The 20,456-nt window shown below is 34.3% G+C and overlaps 1 protein-coding gene across 1 annotated transcript in view; it reads right to left on the bottom strand.

The window, feature by feature from the left end:
- Window positions 1-20,456, bottom strand: part of LOC150108730 (uncharacterized) — a 181,422-nt gene that overhangs the window by 85,744 nt on the left and 75,222 nt on the right. The window contains exons 4-5 of the mRNA XM_090416184.1: window positions 16,432-16,543; window positions 658-800 (exon numbers count right to left, since the gene is read on the bottom strand). Coding sequence (XP_090272310.1) covers window positions 658-800; window positions 16,432-16,543 — 255 coding nt within the window. The remainder of the gene's footprint in view (window positions 1-657; window positions 801-16,431; window positions 16,544-20,456) is intronic.

The following is a 20,456-nucleotide window of genomic DNA, read 5'->3' as shown; positions in this document are numbered from 1 at the left end:
GCCCGACTTCCCATAATGATAATTCCGGACGTATCTTTTATGTTCGCTGATGCGGATTTTCACAGTTCTTCCTGTTTGACCGTAGTAGGCTTGATTGCATGGGCAGGGTACTTGGTAGACTCCTGGATGTGATAAAGGAGGAATGCTGTCCTTGGGTGAGCGGACGAGGGTGGCTAGTCTTTATGTTGCTGCTACAATTTTGTTTAAGTACACCATGTTGTTTTAGTCTCGCGTATTGTGACAAACAGTGTTTTTGTGCTCTGAAGATGCTGGTTATAACACCAGCGAAATATCAGCATTAAGTTAATAAATTAATTATTTACTTAGTTTCTGTGTTCTATTATACCGTTAAAATAATAAACAACATGTTCGACGAACACATAAGTCTGTCCACACATTTTTATGTAACTGGTGTAAATTAATGCTCTATTTACATCATTTTCACACATACATGGCTGCTCAAAAACATTCTTAAACCATTACATGTATCTGTATGGGGGAGGGGGAGAGAAGGCAGCAATTTACTATACAACAGTGGGCTGGAACCTAACATGTTGTATGACTGAAATGTGCCTGTATATGAACATTATAATCACATAATTCTTTCAATGTAACCACATAATTCGTTTGCTAGGTCAAAAACTTTTACTGGCTTACCTAATAATGCAGGTCTATCTGCATTAAGACGAGAAAATACCGGGTTTCTCATATACTGTGTTAAAAGCTCTGCTAATTCTTCTGGATAAGTTGCACTAAGTGCTACCATCTGTTTGCTGCTTGGAAGAGTGGAATATATCCAGCTTAAAAAAAAAAAATTTTTTTTTTTAAATGTTACTTTTATAAATCATAAATTCATTATTACACAGATAAGCTATATCCCAATTATGTTGTATCTTCTTAAAAGATATAATGCATAATTAATATAATTAATGCATACATAATTAATGTATTGTGAAACAATGGTAAAATACACTTTTAATGAAACTTAAAATTAATAAAGAAAAAAGATAACAAGCCAAAACTGGATGGTATTAACAGTTTTTAAAAAAATATTTTTTAAATTTATATTTTTAGTTTGAACTTTGTTGCTTAAGAAGAAGCAAACTTGCTAACAGATAAGTTTAACTGATGACGGCATTATTATTCTTTTTTAAAATTAAACTAACAATATGATAATGCCAAAGACTAAAAAAGGAAACTAACAAAGAATTAAGTTTGTAAGATGTAAGAAGCAAATGATGGATCATTAAGATGAAACTTAGAAAAATATTAAAACAACAATGGCTTGTCAGTTGTGCGATGTGCATTAAGAACTTTTTATTTATTTATTTTTTTATGATGACCACACAATGAAAGGTCACATGACCTATAACACTACAGTGCCATGTGTGGGTAAGTGATTAATGAGAAAAAAGGTAGCCTACTGATATGTTTCTTAAAAAGTTGGAGGTTGTACTTAGTTTGAAAAACAGTATGGGGGAGATTGTTCCAAATAATGAAGGAAGATGATAAGTTTGTTTAGTATGTATAGAGTTGGACAGAGTATGGGTGGTGGCCAGTGACTGTTCTAGTTCTTACATGGTTAGAAGAAAGTAGAGGAATCATAGTGACCAATTCAGAACAGCAGTGCCCTTCAAAGTCTCTATAGAAAAGGTGCACTGCAGAAACAGAGTATCTATGGGAAAGTGACTAAGAAAAGGAGTATGTGAGGGAAGGGTCATATATATTAAGCAGATTGTCCTATTCTGAATATCACTGAATTCTTAGGTACACCACCCCAATGTAGTAACCATATTCTAAGACTGGTCAGATAGGAGAATTTTAGTGTTAGGAGTTCAGAGGAAGAGTGCAATGTTTTGAACAGAAAAGAACATCAAGCTTTTTAGAGGCTGAGGAGGCTATGTATGTAACATGTTTGTGCCAGGATAAACTAGATGTGACAGTCAACCCAAAAAGAAAAAACTGATCTTGAAAGGAAACTGGAACATTATCAAAAATAAGAGGGAATGAAGCAGGATCTTTCTTGTAGATAATAAGGCAAGCATGAGTTTTTTTGGCATTGAAATTTACCTTTTCACCCCATTTGAGGATGTTGAGATCAGTGTTTAAGTCATTGGTTATGGAAAATATCAAAGCTTCTATCATGTGAGTACTACAGGGTACTTATATATATACTACCTCAGTTAAAGTAAATCATATATGTAGCACACAGGATGTTATGTGATAACAATATAAAAACAAATAAAAATAACAAATAAATAAATACAAAAACAGAAGAAGAAAAAAAAAGAAAGAAAGAAATAAAAACTAGTAACAATTCATTCTTTTTATACTAACTAACAAAATCCCAACTAATAACATAGAATTAGCACTATTTCAAAGAAAATTCACTACAGTAAACTTCTAAAATCATTCCTATGATCACTAAAAGCTTCATAAAGTTGAATACTTGAACTGGTTAATATGTTTCAATCATTTCAAAAGAAGGCCAGACTGTCAATACGAGTGATTACACCACTCGTGTTGTACCATCACATTTATTTGACGCTCAAGTAATACATAATAAAATCTGGTCAGCTCAGTCCCAAATTACATCTAGGCAATATATGATAATGAGATGTAATGAGATGGTAAGAACTGGACAATGGATTAAAAGCCTCAGTTTGCATTTTCTCACAGGCTATGTGGAGGTCTTTGCTCAGTTATCTAGTTTTTATCCTTTTAAAAAAAGCATCTGCAACAGCTATTTTTCTTGTATTTTATATAACAAAGCAACCCAGCAGCAGAGATTGAGTGAACTATCACTCTTTCTCTCTGAAATCAAACCAAGATTTGATTAACTGTTAGCACAGAAAACAGTTTTACACTGGAATTAACAATTAAAAAATAACAGCATGGAAACATCTTTCATTTCTGATCTCTTAATTCCTTTTCTTATTCTTCTCATCAGACAATCATATTATTATCACATTTTCAAAAGTTTCCTTTTTTCCTTCTTTTATAGATTTTACAACTGTTTATTTAATGTTTAATGTACATATTTTAATCCTTTTTTTAAATGATTTTTAATGCAATTTACCCCCCTTTCTCTCTATATTTTGCAAATTAAACATATTTTCTCTATATATAGTATCTCATTTTATCTAGCTGCACACTTACCAGTTTATATTAAACACTTGATGATTAATGACATGAGGTGGCCACTCTAAAATGGTAGCTTTTAATTTTTCAGGAAATGACAACTTATACTAGAATATTAATTAAAAAACTTTAATTAATATCTTCCTATATTTCAGCAATGTTACATTACCATCATCAGGGATCATAAAAAGCAATGATATGTGCATGGGCACCAGCATGCACATATCTGATTAAAGACATTTGGTCTTTATTGGGTTGTCCTGGCCATCAGGCTGTATCCACTTATCTTATTTCTTAGAGAATTGCCATTGTGGTTTTAAGCCCATCAGATTACTCAGGTAAGCTTCCCTCTTTACTTTTAGATCATTCTACCTGCCTCCCTATAGACTATGATCCCACAAACACACAAATCATAACACTCCACAGGCTCCTTAAAAAGGTTACCTGATGGCTTGTGGAGGTTACAAACAATAACCTCTGCTGTGGTTTAAGAGGAGCTTTCCTCAAAAGAGTAAGCCCAGCAACCAAGGCTGAAGAGACAGAAGACCTTCCTTTGGGAGTGAAGAAGATACCCAAGTATCTCCATTCTTCCAGGATAGTCAAGGAATGTAATGACCTATCACGCAGGGAAAACTCAATTTTCTCAACTTTAAGCTTCTTGTCATGGCCTGAAGGGACAAGGGCTAAAGAGTAGGACTTCTCTACATTAATATTAAAGCCTTTGACATAAAATAAGTCAACTGCTCGGTCAAGGAGTTCTTGCAGGCCTACTTTAGTAGAGGCCATGAGAATGAGGTCACTGGCAAAGGCCATCACATTAAAAGAGTGTGCACCATGGGACTAACCAATATGGTTAGAAAGAGAGCCAAGTAACTCATCAATGATGCAATTAAAGAAAAGAGGGGGGAGAGAGAGGATCACCCCCGAACAGTGGGAATAGAGGTCACACAGGATCCTGTAGTGATAGAAAGGGAGCTACAAGAGTAAATCTCCAATACATATGAAAGAAAGGGAGTCTGGACATCTGGAAATAGATAGTGCTCTAAGAATAGCAAGAAGGAAGATGTTATCAAAAGTCTTTTGGAGGTCCAGGGATGTTGTGTAGAGAGGCCTAAGGTGGCATCAAAAAGGTCTGCAAGCCCAGAGTGGCTGTACTGGTGAAATCGGATGTAGTCCTTGTGTTTTGAGATTCTGATATTTGCTGTCCTGCCTGTTTGGCCAAAGTAGGACAAATTACAGCTGCAAGGGATCTGGTATACACCAGGTAGGTCTAGGGGAAGTGGTTGGTCTTTAGCGGAGCAGATAAGGGATGCCAATTTTCTATATGGTCTGTAACAAGAGGTCAAGTCATGTTTTTTTAGGATTTTGTTGATTTTTTCAGAGGTGCCTCGGATGTAGGGAATGGTGATGGACTTAGAGTAATCTTTTTTGTGAAGGGGGGGGGGGGAGGAGGTGGGTTGTGGATAACTGGTTTTAGTATTTTTTGAATTTTTTTGGGGAGGGTAGCCATTGGCTGAGAAAGTGTTAAGTATGTGATTTAGTTTAGTGGTCAGGGCTTGGTCATTTGAACAGATTAGTTTAGCCCTGTTGAATAGTGTCTTAATAACTCCATATTGTTGTGAGGGGAGGGGAGATTGTTGGTGAATGTATCTGCCTGTATGAGTGGGTTTTCTATAAACTGAGAAAACCAATGTACCATCAAGTTGGCGGGTGACTAGTGTGTCTAGGAAGGGGAGGCAATTGTTTCCTTCTTTTTCCAGGGTGAAATTCTAGGGTGTTGGTTGTTTAAGTGTGTTAAGAAGGAGAGGAGTGTATCCGGGCCATGTGGCCAAATAGCGAACACATCATCAACGTAGCGAAGCCATATGGTAGGTTTTTGTGGGGCAGAGTTTAAGGCTTCAAAAGTCTCCATAAAGAAGTTGGCCATGAGTGCAGAAAGTGATGAACCCATGGCTGCCCCCTCTATCTGTTTGTAGAATTTTTCCTGCCAAATGAAATAGCCCGAGTTCATTGTGAACTGAAATAGGGCTGAGATATCGGGAGGAAATTTAGCTTGGATTAGCTCTAAGGTTCCTTTGAGGGGGACATTTGTGAATAAGGAGGAGACGTCAAAACTGACCATTATGTCATTATGTTGGAGTGTAAGGTTTTCTATACTGGCTTTGAAGTGGGCTGAGTTTTTTATGTGTGATGGTGTGTTGCCAGTATAGTGTGAGAGCGCTTTGGCTAAATATTTAGCTAGTTTGTAAGTGGGGGAATCAATGCCATCTACTATGGGACGTAATGGCACATTTTCTTTATGTATTTTTGGGAGCCCATATATATGGGGGGGGGGGTCTAGAGTCGTATGGTTTTAGTCTGTTAGTAATCTCCACAGGCCAAGAAGTGACCTTCTTAAGGAGCCTATGGAGTTTTCTAATTTGTGAGTTGGTGGGATTGTATTCAATGGGGAGGTAAGGTAAATAGCTCGATCTAATAGTAAAGCCTTAAGCTTACCTGTCTAGTCAGTATGATTGGGTACCACAGTGGCGTTCCCCTTATCCACTTTGGTGATAACTATTTCTTTGTTTTTCTTCATTTCCTATAGAGACTTGTATTCACTAATGGATATGTTGGTTTTTGGTGGTTTTGCTTTTGTCAGAACACAAGCAACGTCCAATCTAATATCGTTGGCGATGTGGTTTGGAAGGCGGCGAATCCCACGTTCAATCTGGATCATTAATTCCTCGGCCGGTAATTTCCTAGGAGCAATGGCAAAGTTATGACCACGTGACAGAGCGTTGAGTGCTTCAGGCTTCAAGATAACTGAAGAAAGGTCAACTACAGTGTTGGTTTGTCAACTCCGTGTTCTTTCGAATTCTTTATTTGCCGCAGTGCACGAGACGTCATGTAGAATTGACCAAAGTTCGTGATTTAGCGTATTTGAAAGCTCTTTCTCTAGTGCTAAAATAGCTCTGTTTACGTCGGCTAGGGAACCGCATGTAGCGTTACATACATACATAGCTCATGGCAAAAACACGATGTTAAAAAAGATAATCATGATGTCATTATATATTAACAGAACTGAAGAATTTAAAATATTTTAAGTTAAAACTTTGAAGGAAAACACAGATCTAATCCAAGAAGTTGGAAAATTAAAATAAGAGTTAAAAGTAAAAGTCTTAATATGTTATAATAAGGAAAAGAAACATATATATCATTATAAATTCAGATCTAAGTTCATAATCCAGGTCAGAGCTTCAGGAGCCACTTGTAAAAAGTCATTCCAGCATTCTGATAAGCACAGAACGTGCATTCTGTTACAATATGTTGCATAGTCTGTCATGGAGCACCACAGTCACATTCTGGAGATGTTTGTCTGTTCTATTTATAGGGAGTATCTCCACATAGGCCATGATTTGTCTGAATTCCATTTAGTACCATCCATGTTTTGCAAGGTAGATCTGATCCTGTCATGATTTGATCACCTTTAATGATGTGATGCAAATGTTCTTTCGTATTTTCCTTCCATGTTTTTTCTCACTTTGATAAAGGATTAAAATTATTTCGCATTAGTTCTTCTGCTGCTCGTAGTGATGGATGGCGAGATTTCAATCTATTGACGTTAAGAGTTGGGAGATCCTGATGAATAGGTAGGTTTGGATTACCAGCAATTTTTTGGAATTCACGGACTAAAGAATTCAATCTACATAGTTCTGTAGGAATAATGCTTGCTAAAAGAGGTAACCAATATGTTGGGGTCGATCTAATAGAGCCTGTAATTAATCTTAAGGTATTGTTCAATTGAGAATTGATAATCCTTGTGTGAGGGCTATTTAGCCACACAGGAGCACAATATTCAGCACTTGAGAATACCAAAAGCAAGGGCTGTTGTCCGAAGAGTAGAGGCTCTAGAACCCCAGGTAGTGCCACAGAGTCTCTGTAGGATATTATTATGTGTCCTTAGTTTATATACCAAGTTTGAAAGATGTTGCCTGAAAGTGAGAGAACGGTCAAGCGTGACTCCCAAGTACTTAGGGAATGTATTATATGGAAGTATAGGGAATGTATTATATGGAAGTAAACTAAAAATTGAATTGTTCAATTCAATTTTTAGTTTCACATTTGAGAAGTTATTATTTAGATGAAAACAAGATATTACCGTTTTGCTCCTATTTAAACAGTGTCTCCATCTTTTAAAATATTCATCCAGAATAGTTAAGTCAGCTTTTAGAATTTCTTCTGTACGACTTATGCATTTATGCGTGTAGTTATTGCTATATCGTCGGCATAACAAAATTTCCTTGATGTAGTGATGGGAAGATCAGATGTATACAGATTGAATAATAACAGCGATAAAACAGATCCCTGTGGCAGTCCATTATTTAACTTCCATTCGCTGCTAGTTTTATTACCTATAGTCACTATAAATCTATTATCTCTTAGCATATTGTTAATAATACGAACTATTGTTTTACATGGGATAATTTTATATAATTTATATAGAAGGCCTTGTCTCCAAATGGTGTCGAAGACTGTTGACAAATCAATAAATGCTGCTGATGTTTTTAAACCTTTTTGAAAACCAGCTTCTATGTGAGTTACCAAAGAGAGAACCTGGTAACAACACCCACGATTTGGTCTGAAGCCAGCTTGTTCTATTGGGACATTTTTAAAAATTGTGGAGTTTATTCTATTATAAATAAGTCTTTCAAAGAGTTTATAACAACAACTGAGGAGAGTAATAGGTCAGTAACACTCCGGTTTATGATTAGGCTTACCAGGCTTTAAAATTGAAAGTACTTTTGCTTTTTTAAAAATAGTGGGAAGTTTACCAGTTGTAAGAATGTCAGTATAGAATTTTGTTAACCATAATCTTGCATTTCTTCCCAGATTAATCAAAAATTCTGGATGAATGTTATCAAAACCAGGAGCCCTACCAGGCTTTAATTCTTTAAGGCCGCTTCAACTTCTTGCTGCGTAAAAGGGTGTGCAAAATTTGAAGTTATAGGTGAAGACTTGCTAAATTCTTTTAATTTTCTCTTTATATATCTTGTATGCTTTTTATTGATTGGGATACGTGATATATTAACAATATGTATAGCTAGTTGATTTGGGTGATTCTTGGTTGTTCTTTAATCAAAGGAGAACTACCACCTAGTTTCCTATGAAGGTTCCAAGCTTTACGGCTGGAATGAGTAAAGTCTATACCTTCAACTGTATTTACCGATTTTTTCCTTTGGGACCTATCCAAGTTTTCTAGGAGTTCGTCTGCTGTTTTGGGGTCATTGTTTATCTGATATTCATTATAAAGTAATTCACATTCTTCGCTCCAACCATGTATATAGTTATGTCTAATACCTCTAGGAATACTTTTCTTGGCAGCAAGCAGGATTACACCTATAAATTGATGAAAATTACTACTTATTGGAAATATCTAGCGAATGCATTTATCAAGTTCATTTGCGTATTTATTCCAGCCAGCCTTTTTAAAATTCCAGCGTGAGATAGGCTTTGATCTTACAAATGGAATGGAAATGCCAATGTCAATTAATACTGGTCCTGACTATGAGGAAAGTCAGTTAAGACCCTTCTCAGATTTTGCATAGGGTGACCTGAATTATTTTTGCTCACAAGACATAAATCAGGGTTATAGTCTCTTTTCCAGGCCGCAGATCTAAAAGTGCCTTTGTCTTTGGCATCAAAGACTAAGTGAAGATCATTTAGTTCGATCCAATCAACAAGTTTTTCGCCACATTCGTTGTTTTGGAGCATAATTTCACTGTTCATGGTGACTATTAAAGTCCCCAATATAAATTGCGGGATGTTCAGCTGGGATACATGCATCGTGTAGCGTTAATTTGCTCCCATAGCTCGCCCGGTTATAGATACGGAGAGCTTTCTGTGAACAGAAACTGTGCTTAAATTTTACACAATTTGGGATTACCTGATTATCCCAGCAGCGTTTTAGAAAGGTCAGAAGATTCAGTTGTCTAGATAACTTCAGCTTCAGTTTGCCGTAATGGCAGGCCTTGCGTGCGATGGAATCTCCATGGATGATAGTAATTCTTGTAGAAAGGTTTATATGCTGGTTAAACATGATAATTAAGGAATTAACAGCGTACACTAGAAATATAAATTAAATCAACTTTAATATATACTTTCCGATATTTCGGCAACGTCACGTTGCCATCTTCATGGGAACTTAAGATAAAGACATGTGCACGCAAGTACTACATAACAGCAAATGAGAAACGAAGCGAGGAAGCTACCGCTTTCCTAAAGTCCTGATGGTGCCCCCTGGCAGGATATATTAGGTGTTCTTGGCCTTTGGGCTGAAGTTCTTCCAATGTATGTATCCCACTAAAGACCAACCACTTCCCCTAGACCTACCTGGTGTATACCAGATCCCTTGCAGCTGTAAATTGTCCTACTTTGGCCAAACAGGCAGGACAGCAAATATCAGAATCTCAGAACACAAGGACTACATCTGATTTCAGCAGTACAGCCACTCTGGGCTTGCAGACCATGCTCTGGATACTCGCCACAGAATATGGTGGAAGAAAGCCACAGTAATACACAGCAGCAAGTTCAAATAGAAAGACTATTCATGGAATCAGCCTCAGCCCTTAGGAACATGCCAAACCTCAACAAATTTGGATGCATGAGACTGCCCCAAATTTGGGAAACATACATCAGAAGAACTTCAGCCCAAAGGCTAAGAACACCTAATATAGTCTGCTAGGGGCACCATCAGGACTTTAGGAAAACGGTAACTTCCTCGCTTTCTCATTTGCTTTTATGTAGTACTTGCGTGCATGTCTTTATCTTTCCCATGAAGATGGCAACGTGACGTTAAAATATTGGAAAGTATATATTAAAGTTGATTTAATTTATATTTCTACTGTATGCTGTCAATTCCTTAAGTATTAATTATCATTACGTTGTGTAATTCTGATGAACAAGATAAATGTTTCTCTAATGTCAGAATTTGCGGCAACATACCTAAATATCATAGCTAGTTGGTCATTATGGGCAATGTCTGGTGTTGAATCGAGTATTATTGCAAAATAAGCAGCTTCCTTAATTTCTGATATTAATATTTCTCTTGTTTTTTTAGCTATTAACGCTATGAATTCATCACAAGTATGGTAAGAAAGATAATTTGATCTGCCAGAACCACAGTTGGCGTACATTTTTCATGTGATGTTTTAAAAAATCATCAAATTCACTTAAATAATGTAAACACGATAAATAATTTCCACAAGAATCAGAAAAAATATCATATATTCCTAGCCCTAGTTTACTCAGTAAATTAATGGTAGCTATTAATCTTTTTAAAACCTCTCTCCAATAATTTTCTTCAGATTGCATTTGTTTGATCAATTCAGAATCAATTCAACTATTTACAGAACTTGATTTTTTTTGCGATATGTGCACATCGCTCGTATATGCTCAGTAGAATGCTCGTGATCACATAAGGTTCGTGTTATATTTCCCCAGTCATTAAAACCCTTCATTAAGCTATTATTTGATTTAGAAAACAATTTACAAACAAAGCAGTAAATTGCTTTGCTGGTTTCTGAAAAAATTAGCCACTGTCATTTCTCCTTTGTTCCTTTCGCCTTTTTACAGTAAAAATGTGATATATTTACATTTCTAGCATATATTCTATTGTGTTCTGTGTATTTTTTTTTTAAATTTTCGATTTTACCTACATTCTGGAGCATATTTATTAAAATATGCTTGATAAAAACTGTTCATTAATAGTAAGTGGCCACACTGCTATATCGGTAGGATTAGAGATAGCTTGCTTGCTGGTAAGTACAGACTCCGATTAAAAATTTTCTTCAGAATCCTCTTGATTTGTTTCATTTACTTCTTTCTCTCCTTCTGTTTTCCACATCATTTTGATGTTCTTCATTTTCACTTTCATCTCCTCCTGATAATGATACCAATGTTTCGTTTTCATTCTGAGAACTGTGAAGTACAACTTCAGTTCTACGAAATTCTTCATTTTCAGAATGCAAGAAAGATAAAATTGCTCCCTTTTAACTATTTAGCTATTTTTCATTTTCTCTAAGTTGTTTTCTTTTACTATCTCCGGATTCAAATTTTCTTGGCATCATTAATGTGCATTAATCTATCAAAAGTGAAATAAATATTTATTAAATCCAAAATAAACATATAAATAAAATAAACAATTACGTTAAAAGCTTAAAAAATACAAAAACAGAAACAGTAGTATCTTGGTTTTGTTAAAATAAACGAGTAACAGTAAAATAAGAATAATAATTAATTGAATAATATATTCTTACCGACTACATTTACGAATTGAATAATATATTCTTACGACAACTACTTTAACCATATAATTAGGTATATACACTTGTATACAGTATACTGCTTTACAAGTACTAGCCAAATAACGGTAACTAAACTATCAGTTTAATTACCGTTTTTTGGAATTTCCTTTATAGTTCTATGATATTTGACTCTTTTTGGTGCACAATTTATTTACTGTCTCTCTTCCCAAAAATATAAACGAATTTCACATGTATACAATAAATATTAATATTAAAAAAATCTTGGTAATATTAAACTAGCAACCCTGTAAGTCATTTTATATAAATAAATGACTAACTTATATCAATGGTATTACTATGTATTACTGTATAATCAATGGATTATAAATAATTATGCAATTTCTACAATACTTTATATTTAATATTAAATTTTCTAAATAGTTTAAAATCTTTTAATGTAATTCTAAATATATATAATATTTCATCATCAAATTCCTGAGACGTACCCTCAAGGGGTGTACAGGATATGATAGTACTACATAAAAAATATCCTATCTACAATTTTCCTCCAAATCAATCTGTTACTTCTCAAGACTCCAATATTATCATTATCAGATCTTATATTTCTATCGTCTAAGGCACATTGTACCGTATCAATCCACCTATATCTTGGTCTTCCTCTGGGTCATTTTCCTGCCAACCTGGCAGAGAACACTTGTTTTGCTAATTATTTACACTTTTAAATATTCCATGTAATTGAATCATAATTAATTTAAAGATGTAATTAAAATCTTTCTGTGAAAGATTTCAATTGCAGTGTTGATTATTGATTTTGAGAACGTTGATTTTGTTTGACAAGCATCATAGTTGCTACAAAAATTCTGAATACCGAAAAAATATTAAAAGGTATGGTAATAATTTAGTATAAGGATAAAAGTTTTTTTTTTTTTTTTTAAAAAAAGGAATTTAAATGCAATCAAATTAAGCTTGATAATCAAGGCAAAAATTGGAACTTCATGAACTGTCAAGTTCAGATATTCTCACTAAAAATAAAAATTTTGAATTTATGGTAATAAAAATTATAGCAAAAATCATCATATTTATGGAATTACAACATTTATTACAAGATTTTTTTAAGTTGCAGTAATAAGCATAATAATTCCAGCTTTAGTTAAAACGTAGAGGCAATAAATAGTAACGATAACTTGCTATGCTTGCTAACATCCACTTTTTTACTCTAAAATAACTAGAATCTTGAAGCACAAAAAAATGAACTGAAAAATCAATTTAATTTATAATTAGTAATAAACTTGAAATTCAAATGCTCTATTTATGTGATATAGAAACTGTTCTTACCCAACTAATTAATACAAATAGCAGCACCACACAAAAAAACCTCTGTTGTCTCTGGAACGTGTTTCAAAATGATCGCAAAAACTTATTTACTCTGTTTACAATTTCTACTTATTAAATTTCTAGTACACTTGCAAAGAGGTTAGCTAACTCTCTATTAAGTTACTTTTACAAACTATATCAACTTCAAATATGCCAATAGATTCAATTAATACACTTCTTGTTACTGTTAATCTAAATCTTAAATTTCCAACTAAAACACATTATAAGAGGAATTGTACAAAGGTATATAACTTACAAAAGCTCTGTATCGTGCATTCAGTCAAAGGTCTTGCACAAAAAAGTTCTAAGGCAATTCTCTCATCTCAGTTCTTGAGCTTTCTTCAGGAAATCTGGCTTCAGAAATATCTCATCGGGAAAATAGCGGACTGTGAACTGCACCCTGCGGTACTCATATACAGCTCTGGCAAAAAGTTATTCTACCACAGCGAAAAGAAAAAGTTCCGAGCGAAGGTGCTTCGGGTAATTTATCTCGCCTTTTCTCCTCTGCTTGGGATTGCCAAAAATGCCTGGACGACTGCCTCCAATAACTCGAATTGCTGCCAACTGTCAACCAGGATTCCTCTCTGATCTGGAAGCTTATCTCCGGCGATTGGAACATCTCCTTTCGGCAACTCGAAGCCTTTTCTTAAGACTGGAACCGGGAAGCTCCTCTCTGGCAACGTCTGGATCTGGGAAGCTCTATATGCTTGGCTCTGTCCCCTTTTATTATGCCTTCTCTGAGACCTTGCACGAAGTTTGTAACCTCTGAAGAATTCGGCATGATTCTTTCATCTTAAGTTTCAAGTTAGGCCCGCTCTTTGTTCTCTTCTGTGCCTTCTTTTGATTGTAAGTTGCCCACCATCAGAAAGTTGTTTGAACCTTTCTGACTGACTTCAGAGGTGTTTACGAGCAGAGCTTGTAAGCCTTTTCTCATACACAAAAAATTTAATAAACAACCTTTCTAATGCCGCCATGTAGATCTATTACATACAGCTCTGACAAAAAACATTGCCTTTGTTTTAACATATTCTTATTAAAGAAGTATATACAGTTAATTTCCAAAGGGCTATTTACAAAAATATCTAATACAAAATATACAGAGACAAACAGGTTATTTTTTACAACATTCTTATGGGACTTGAGCTATGTAAAAAATCGATGTAATGTGCTTTGGAATATTTAAGCTACAATCGAGTTTTTACAATATTGATAAGAACAATAGTCTAAAAGTCCAGGTAGTCAAGCAAACACCATCTGTGGCAAAATAAAACTAGTTTATTTATTTAAAAACACAAAAATACAAATTTATTAAGTATATCTTTTTAGAGTTCATAATTAAAAGGACTCTAATAATAATAATAAGATTTCTACAGATGTGTCTCATCTTGTTTTGGTATTATCAAAATTATCAAGTTATTCTGAAGCATTATGAATTTTGCTATTTTATTATTATGCTGCTAATATTTCTTCAAATGCGGCACTTTTTACAACAAAACTGGCTAAGTTATGTTGAATATATCTGTTTGCAAATATACTCAAAATCCCTTTGACCTAATAAAGGCAGAATGCTGATGAAACTTCATCAGCATTCTATCTGTTAAAATACAATTCCCCCCCACCGTTAACGGATTATTGTAGTTATGTGCACTGTATTTCTTGGATTGACCCTTTCTTGCTGCACAATTTACTTATTGTGTCTCTTCCCAAATAAAAACGAATTTCACATGTGTGAAAATAAATAATCAAAATGTTTGTTTGCATTGGAAATATTATGTCAAATATTTATATTTTTTAAATAACATTTATTGAAATAAATATGACATTTTGCTTCCTTTCCTTGCAAAATAAGATTATATGGGTCGCACATTTCAATTTTATGAACGATTTATTTATTTATTTTTATGAACAACAAATGGTGTTTAACTGCATTACTCGAGGTTTCCGATTGTGAGTCTTTTTAATTTATATCCAATGGCATTTTATCAGAGATTCTACGCCTTTGTCTCTTGCTTAAAACTGCAACAGTACAATTACTTTGAAAAAATAATGAATTCAAACAAAAAGAAAGTGCGCACGTTATCTAGCAGTATTTGTGTGTGTGTGTGGTGATAATTTTGGGAGGTAGGAGTTAGCCATTAAAAGCAAATTAATTCTGTTATGAAAATTTTGGAAATAAAATTTCATTTTGACGCATGCACCTATACATGTTTCAAAAGATAAACTGTAGGGAAAATATCGCTACTTCAAAACTGCTGCATAATATCGAAATTAGCCAAAAATATGTATAGTACATAACAGTTGACTTCATAACTGCTGTTTATTTTGATTTGTAATGAGTGATTAGGGGGGAAACCAAGAAAGTTGAAATGCAAAAACCAACAGATTACGTTATAAAAATTATGCATTACAGGATATGATTCAAGATTTACGTATGATAACTAACCTTTGAACTAAGATTATGAATAAAATAGGAAACTTAATTTGGAACAGATGGAGGCTGTATTCATTTTTAGATTTGGATTTTCATGATTTATAAAATAATTGTTTGACAAAAATAATTATCTTCAATCAAGTTCTTGGAGAATTTTAAAATGTATTGGCGATTAAAATAATTAGAAAAAAAATTGATAGTGACATTGATCTTCCAAAGTGATACAATATGAAGTGAAGAAAGTATGAAAGGATTTCTTATTTTATGCTGGCATTAAAAACTATAATTATACAATAAAAACAAGCAGCAAAATGAATATAACTCATAGGTATTTAGTCTGATATAACTTAGATTCCGGTTACCAAGCAAACGGCAAGCAACTGTGTTTCTTGCTGTAGGCCACAGAACATAGTTAAGTGTTCTTTTCAGCGTGAAGGATTATTGCACCTTCTAATGGACATGACGGTCAAACTACGCTTCTTATCCAGGTTCTTTCAACAGTTGGACAGAATATTATCCAGGTTTGCTGGACGTATATACACGTCCAGCAAAGAAATAGTACGCTTACATACATGAATTTTATGGAATACAGAGTTCCTGCAAGTTTTATATTCTAAGGAAAGAACAATGTATTTCAAATGGAAGTGGGAAGCATCACAAATTTTTCAGCGACCTCTAGTTTCTATATTATGAAATGAATATTTACAAATAAGTATTTTTTTTGCAACTATAATTACACTGGTTTTTTTTTTTTATTGTTCTTTATGAGGAGTAAGGTTTTAAAATGAGCCCCTCCCCCAGAGAATGAGGTCCCCATCTTGCGCTTCATGCCCCTAATGGTAAATGCAGCCCTGGAAATTGGAAACATACAAGATTCTCTATGAAATTTCCAATTCTTTTACATTTAAAAAAAAGGGAAGAAATTAAATCAATAAATAATGGATAAAATTGGTAATATTTTAGAGCACTGTATGCCTTTTAATTTTGAAGTAAATTCAACTTTCCGGTAAATTATATTCTTGATTAATCCTTTACCCAAGATTAAACAAACAAAGTTTGCATGTATATTATCTTCAAAACAATGAAGATACTTCACTAGTCATGATTATTATTATTAGTAATAATTTACATAAAACTTGGATCAATAAATAAGAAAATGTAACAATACAAAATACTTACTTTATGTTCTCTTGGAATTTATCACTTAGTAACTTATCAGCTTCATCCAGAACAAAGAGACGAATAGCTGTTGTTTTTAAAATGCCTTCTTCAATAAGCTGCTTGATTCTCCCTAAAATATTTTAAAATATGATACAATACAATGAGAAAAGCTTTGAGAAAAAAATTTAGTTCACTTTTTTATTTATTCATTACAAAAATATACATCTCAGTTAACATTCAATAAGCTGCTTGATTCTGCCTAAAATATTTTAAAATATGATACAATACAATGAGAAAAAAATTTAGTTCACTTTTTTATTTATTCATTACAAAAATATACATCTCAGTTAATATGGAGCTCAGGAAGCAATAATCAGCTTTGAATTACATTCATATAAATCCACCATCCCCACCCCTTTCTTTGTAAAATTAAAAGAGCTTGAATGAAAAATCCTAGAAACCAGTATTTATGAAGAAGTAATGTTGGCTTGCAATCTTTTCTAGAAGAGTCATTGTATGAAATTCACACAATTGTTTATAAAGCTGTCTCCTTGCCATACTCTTAACACACCTCCCTCCAAAAATCTGCACAAATTATGTATTTGTCTAGACCAGGGGTTGGCAAACTGCAGGTCGCAAGCCACATACGGCTCTGAAGTAAAATTGAAAATGAAAATAAAACTATCATAGTTTCATTTATAAAATTTGGTGATTTCATTTGTTTCGTAGGTCTCGCAAAACTTCGTGGCACTAAGATGCACGATGTCAGGGAGGGGATGATTGAGCACATGCTATGCATGGAGCCAAACAAAGTGATTAATAAGTGAGTGCACGGGCACCTCTACTGGGCAAGGCAACATTGGCAATGGCGAAATGTGAAAGTGGAGTCCGTGTCGCTTTTCTGTTTCTGCAACTTAGTATTCTTTTTTGGCTGGGTACATCCAGAAACTGCATTAAGGTGATAATAAAGGCAACCTGGCAATTATTATTATTATTATAAAGGCAATTATTTTAAATATATATATAATATTGGTTTTATTATATTTAGATACGTTGATGGTCTCGATTTACTGCGGCGTTTTATTTCATGTGCAACTGTTACAATAAAACGTGTTACTGGTGGTAAGATTTATTTTTATTATATTTTTGAATTATTATCATTTATTATTTTAAATAATCACTTAGTTCTTTTTATTTTCTTTTTATATAATGTACTAGGGGGCTCAGTCCCCTTGATGCCTACAGTGCCCAACGCCCTCCCTGAGTTCGGGACTGGTAGGCCGGTTCTCCTTGAATTCTGATGACTCGAATTTTAAAGACTCGAAAGGGGGGTACTGCCTATGGCGCCTGAGTTCCAGACTGGTAGGCCAGTTCTCCTTGAATTCAGATGACTCGAAAGGGGTCCCCCCCGACCTCTAAGGGTGCCCAACCCCCCAAGTTCCGGACTGGTAGACCGGTTCTCCTTGAATTCTGATGACTCGAATTTTGAAGACTCGACACTCAGGGTAGTCCCTGAGTTTCAAAATGTTTCAAATAACTTGACAAAAAACGCAACACAAAAACGTTACAAAAAAAAGGCTTATCATTTTATATTACAGAGTACATTTATATAACGTGTCAAATAAAATATATAGTTTAGGGTGCTTTTCAACATGGTTGCGAAGAAAAAAAACTACGCAAAACAACAGATGAGCATCATGACTTTAAAACTGAATGGACTGAATCTTTCGCGTTTATCTCAAACTCAGATGGCCTTCCAACCTTATTTGCCAAGTAAAACTAGTGCACAACAAAAAGTCAAATTTGGAAAGACACTTCACAACAAAACATGCCACATTTGCCAGAAAATATCGTGTCGGTGACACGAGAAAGAGAGCAGGTGAAGAACTTCAGAAAAATGATGAAAAATCAAGTTCTGTATTTAATTATTGGAGAGTCTGCCAATGATGTTAATATTGCAAGCTTCGTAGTGAGTCAGGAGATCGCTAAGAGAGGAAAACCATTCACAGATGGTGAATACATAAAATGTTTTGTTAATGCATCTGAAGAACTTTTTCGGGATTTCAAAAACAAAGCAGAGATTTTAAATAAAATTAAAAACATACCATTATCTGCCAAAATAGTAGCAGATAGGTCAGTTACAATGTCCTCAAATGTGACCAACCAACAAGTCGAAGACATTAAATCAGCTTCATCAATTAGGGCAGATGAGTCTTGCAACATCAAGGACACAGTCCAAGTTTCCCTTTTTGTGCAACATGTATCATCTGAGAGTCCGAGAGAAGAACTTCTCTCGGACCCTCAAATGCGTGGAGAGGACATAGCAAATGCCGTTCTTGAATGCATGGAAAAAATCATATCCCATTCAATAAAATTGTGTCAATTGCAATCGATGGTGCAAAAAGTATGATGGGAGTGAAAAAGGGTTTTGTTTCAATTTTAAAAGGAAAAATTAATCATGAAGTGATTACTTTCCATTGTATACTCCACCAGGAAGCACTTTGTGCACAAGCATTTACAGAAGAAATTGGTAATTAAGATTACCAACACCATTATAGCAAGGGGACTTAACCATCGACAATTTAAAGAGTTGCAAAGCGAAATGGAGAGCGAGTATTCAGATCTTCTCCAGTACAACAGGGTTCGATGGCTTTCCATAGGCGACATGTTAAAGCATTTTGCATCTTGCATAAATGAAATTAAACTATACCTCGACAACAAGGATGTTCAATATCCAGAATTAACAGAAGATCAGTGGTTGCAAAAATTGTACTTTATGGTGGACGTTACATCACAACTGAATCAACTCAATCGTAAATTACAAGGCAAGGGAAATACTGCTTTTTCAATGCTAGAGGAATTTATTTCGTTTGAAAAGAAATTGATTCTGTTCGCTGAAGATTTAGAAAGGGGAACTTTAGTTCATTTCCCAAACTTGTCTCAATATTGCCGAGAAAACAATGACCTAATTAACAAAGATTATTTCAAGACAGCAGTTTTAAACATGAGAGAATTTTTTCTTCAAAGGTTTCAGGAATTCAGAAATAATAAAGCGACTCTAGCTTTTATTACAAATCTTCTTAATGCCAATGTGAAGGAATTAAATTTTTTTCTGTTTGTTATTGACATGGCTAATTTTGAAATACAATTGCTGGACTTGACAAGCAAAGACTTATTGGAACTCCAAATTTGTACATCTTGATACTGAAATAAAAGAACTGGAAAAGGGAAAATGCAGTCTCATTTCACAGTGCAGTGCAAAATGAAGTGCAAGCAGACTGCTATAAAAGAACTACAGAAGGCAGACTCAATGATTTTCAATAATTGAAATATCCACGCAGTTAGCCTAGTGGCTATGCGCTTTGCAACCATATGCCTGGGGAAGGAGTGTCCTAGGTTCGATTCTCAACGATGATGTGAGGAGCTTAAGGATTTTCTTCAGCCATAGCCAAGTTAGCCGGTCTTGGGCATGGACAGCAGGGTTTTTTCCACCAGTATATCTGGGGTTTTTCATCCCGCAAGCAGGCAAACCGGCCCCATGAACACACACGGATCTACAGTCAGTCATAAATACTTAATCCCCCATGAGGAGGGCTCAACTTGCCCCAGTAGGGATGGGGAAGAAATAGGGAGGAAACTCCATACGAATAAATAAATAAATAAATACTTGAAGTAGTCTTCAGGACTCATATCATGATTTGAAAAAATTTGCATTTGGTGTTCTCAGTATCTTCGGGTTTACATATTTATGTGAGCAATCATTTTCTAACATGAATTTCATCAAATGTAAATTGGGGAGCCAAATTACTGATGCCAACTTGGAATCGTGCCTTAAATTAAAAACGACTAGTTACAAACGAGAAATACAGAAACTTTCTAAGGAAATGCAAGCTCATTGCTCACACTGGTTAAAACCAATGAGAGCAATTTTTTGTGTGATTTTTTCTTCATTTAATAAAGATATAATTAATATTATAACTTGTTATATATTACTATAAATTTACTATAATATTACTTTATTATATTAATATTAAATTTGTAAA

Source organism: Typopeltis vanoorti, chromosome 3 (genome assembly GCF_054136105.1).
Source record: "Typopeltis vanoorti isolate ZY-2024b chromosome 3, IOZ_Tvanoo_1.0, whole genome shotgun sequence".
In the NCBI taxonomy this organism is placed as follows: domain Eukaryota; kingdom Metazoa; phylum Arthropoda; class Arachnida; order Uropygi; family Thelyphonidae; genus Typopeltis; species Typopeltis vanoorti.
The sequence above is the reverse complement of the archived record's forward strand: the minus strand, read 5'-3'. Positions and strand labels throughout refer to the sequence as shown.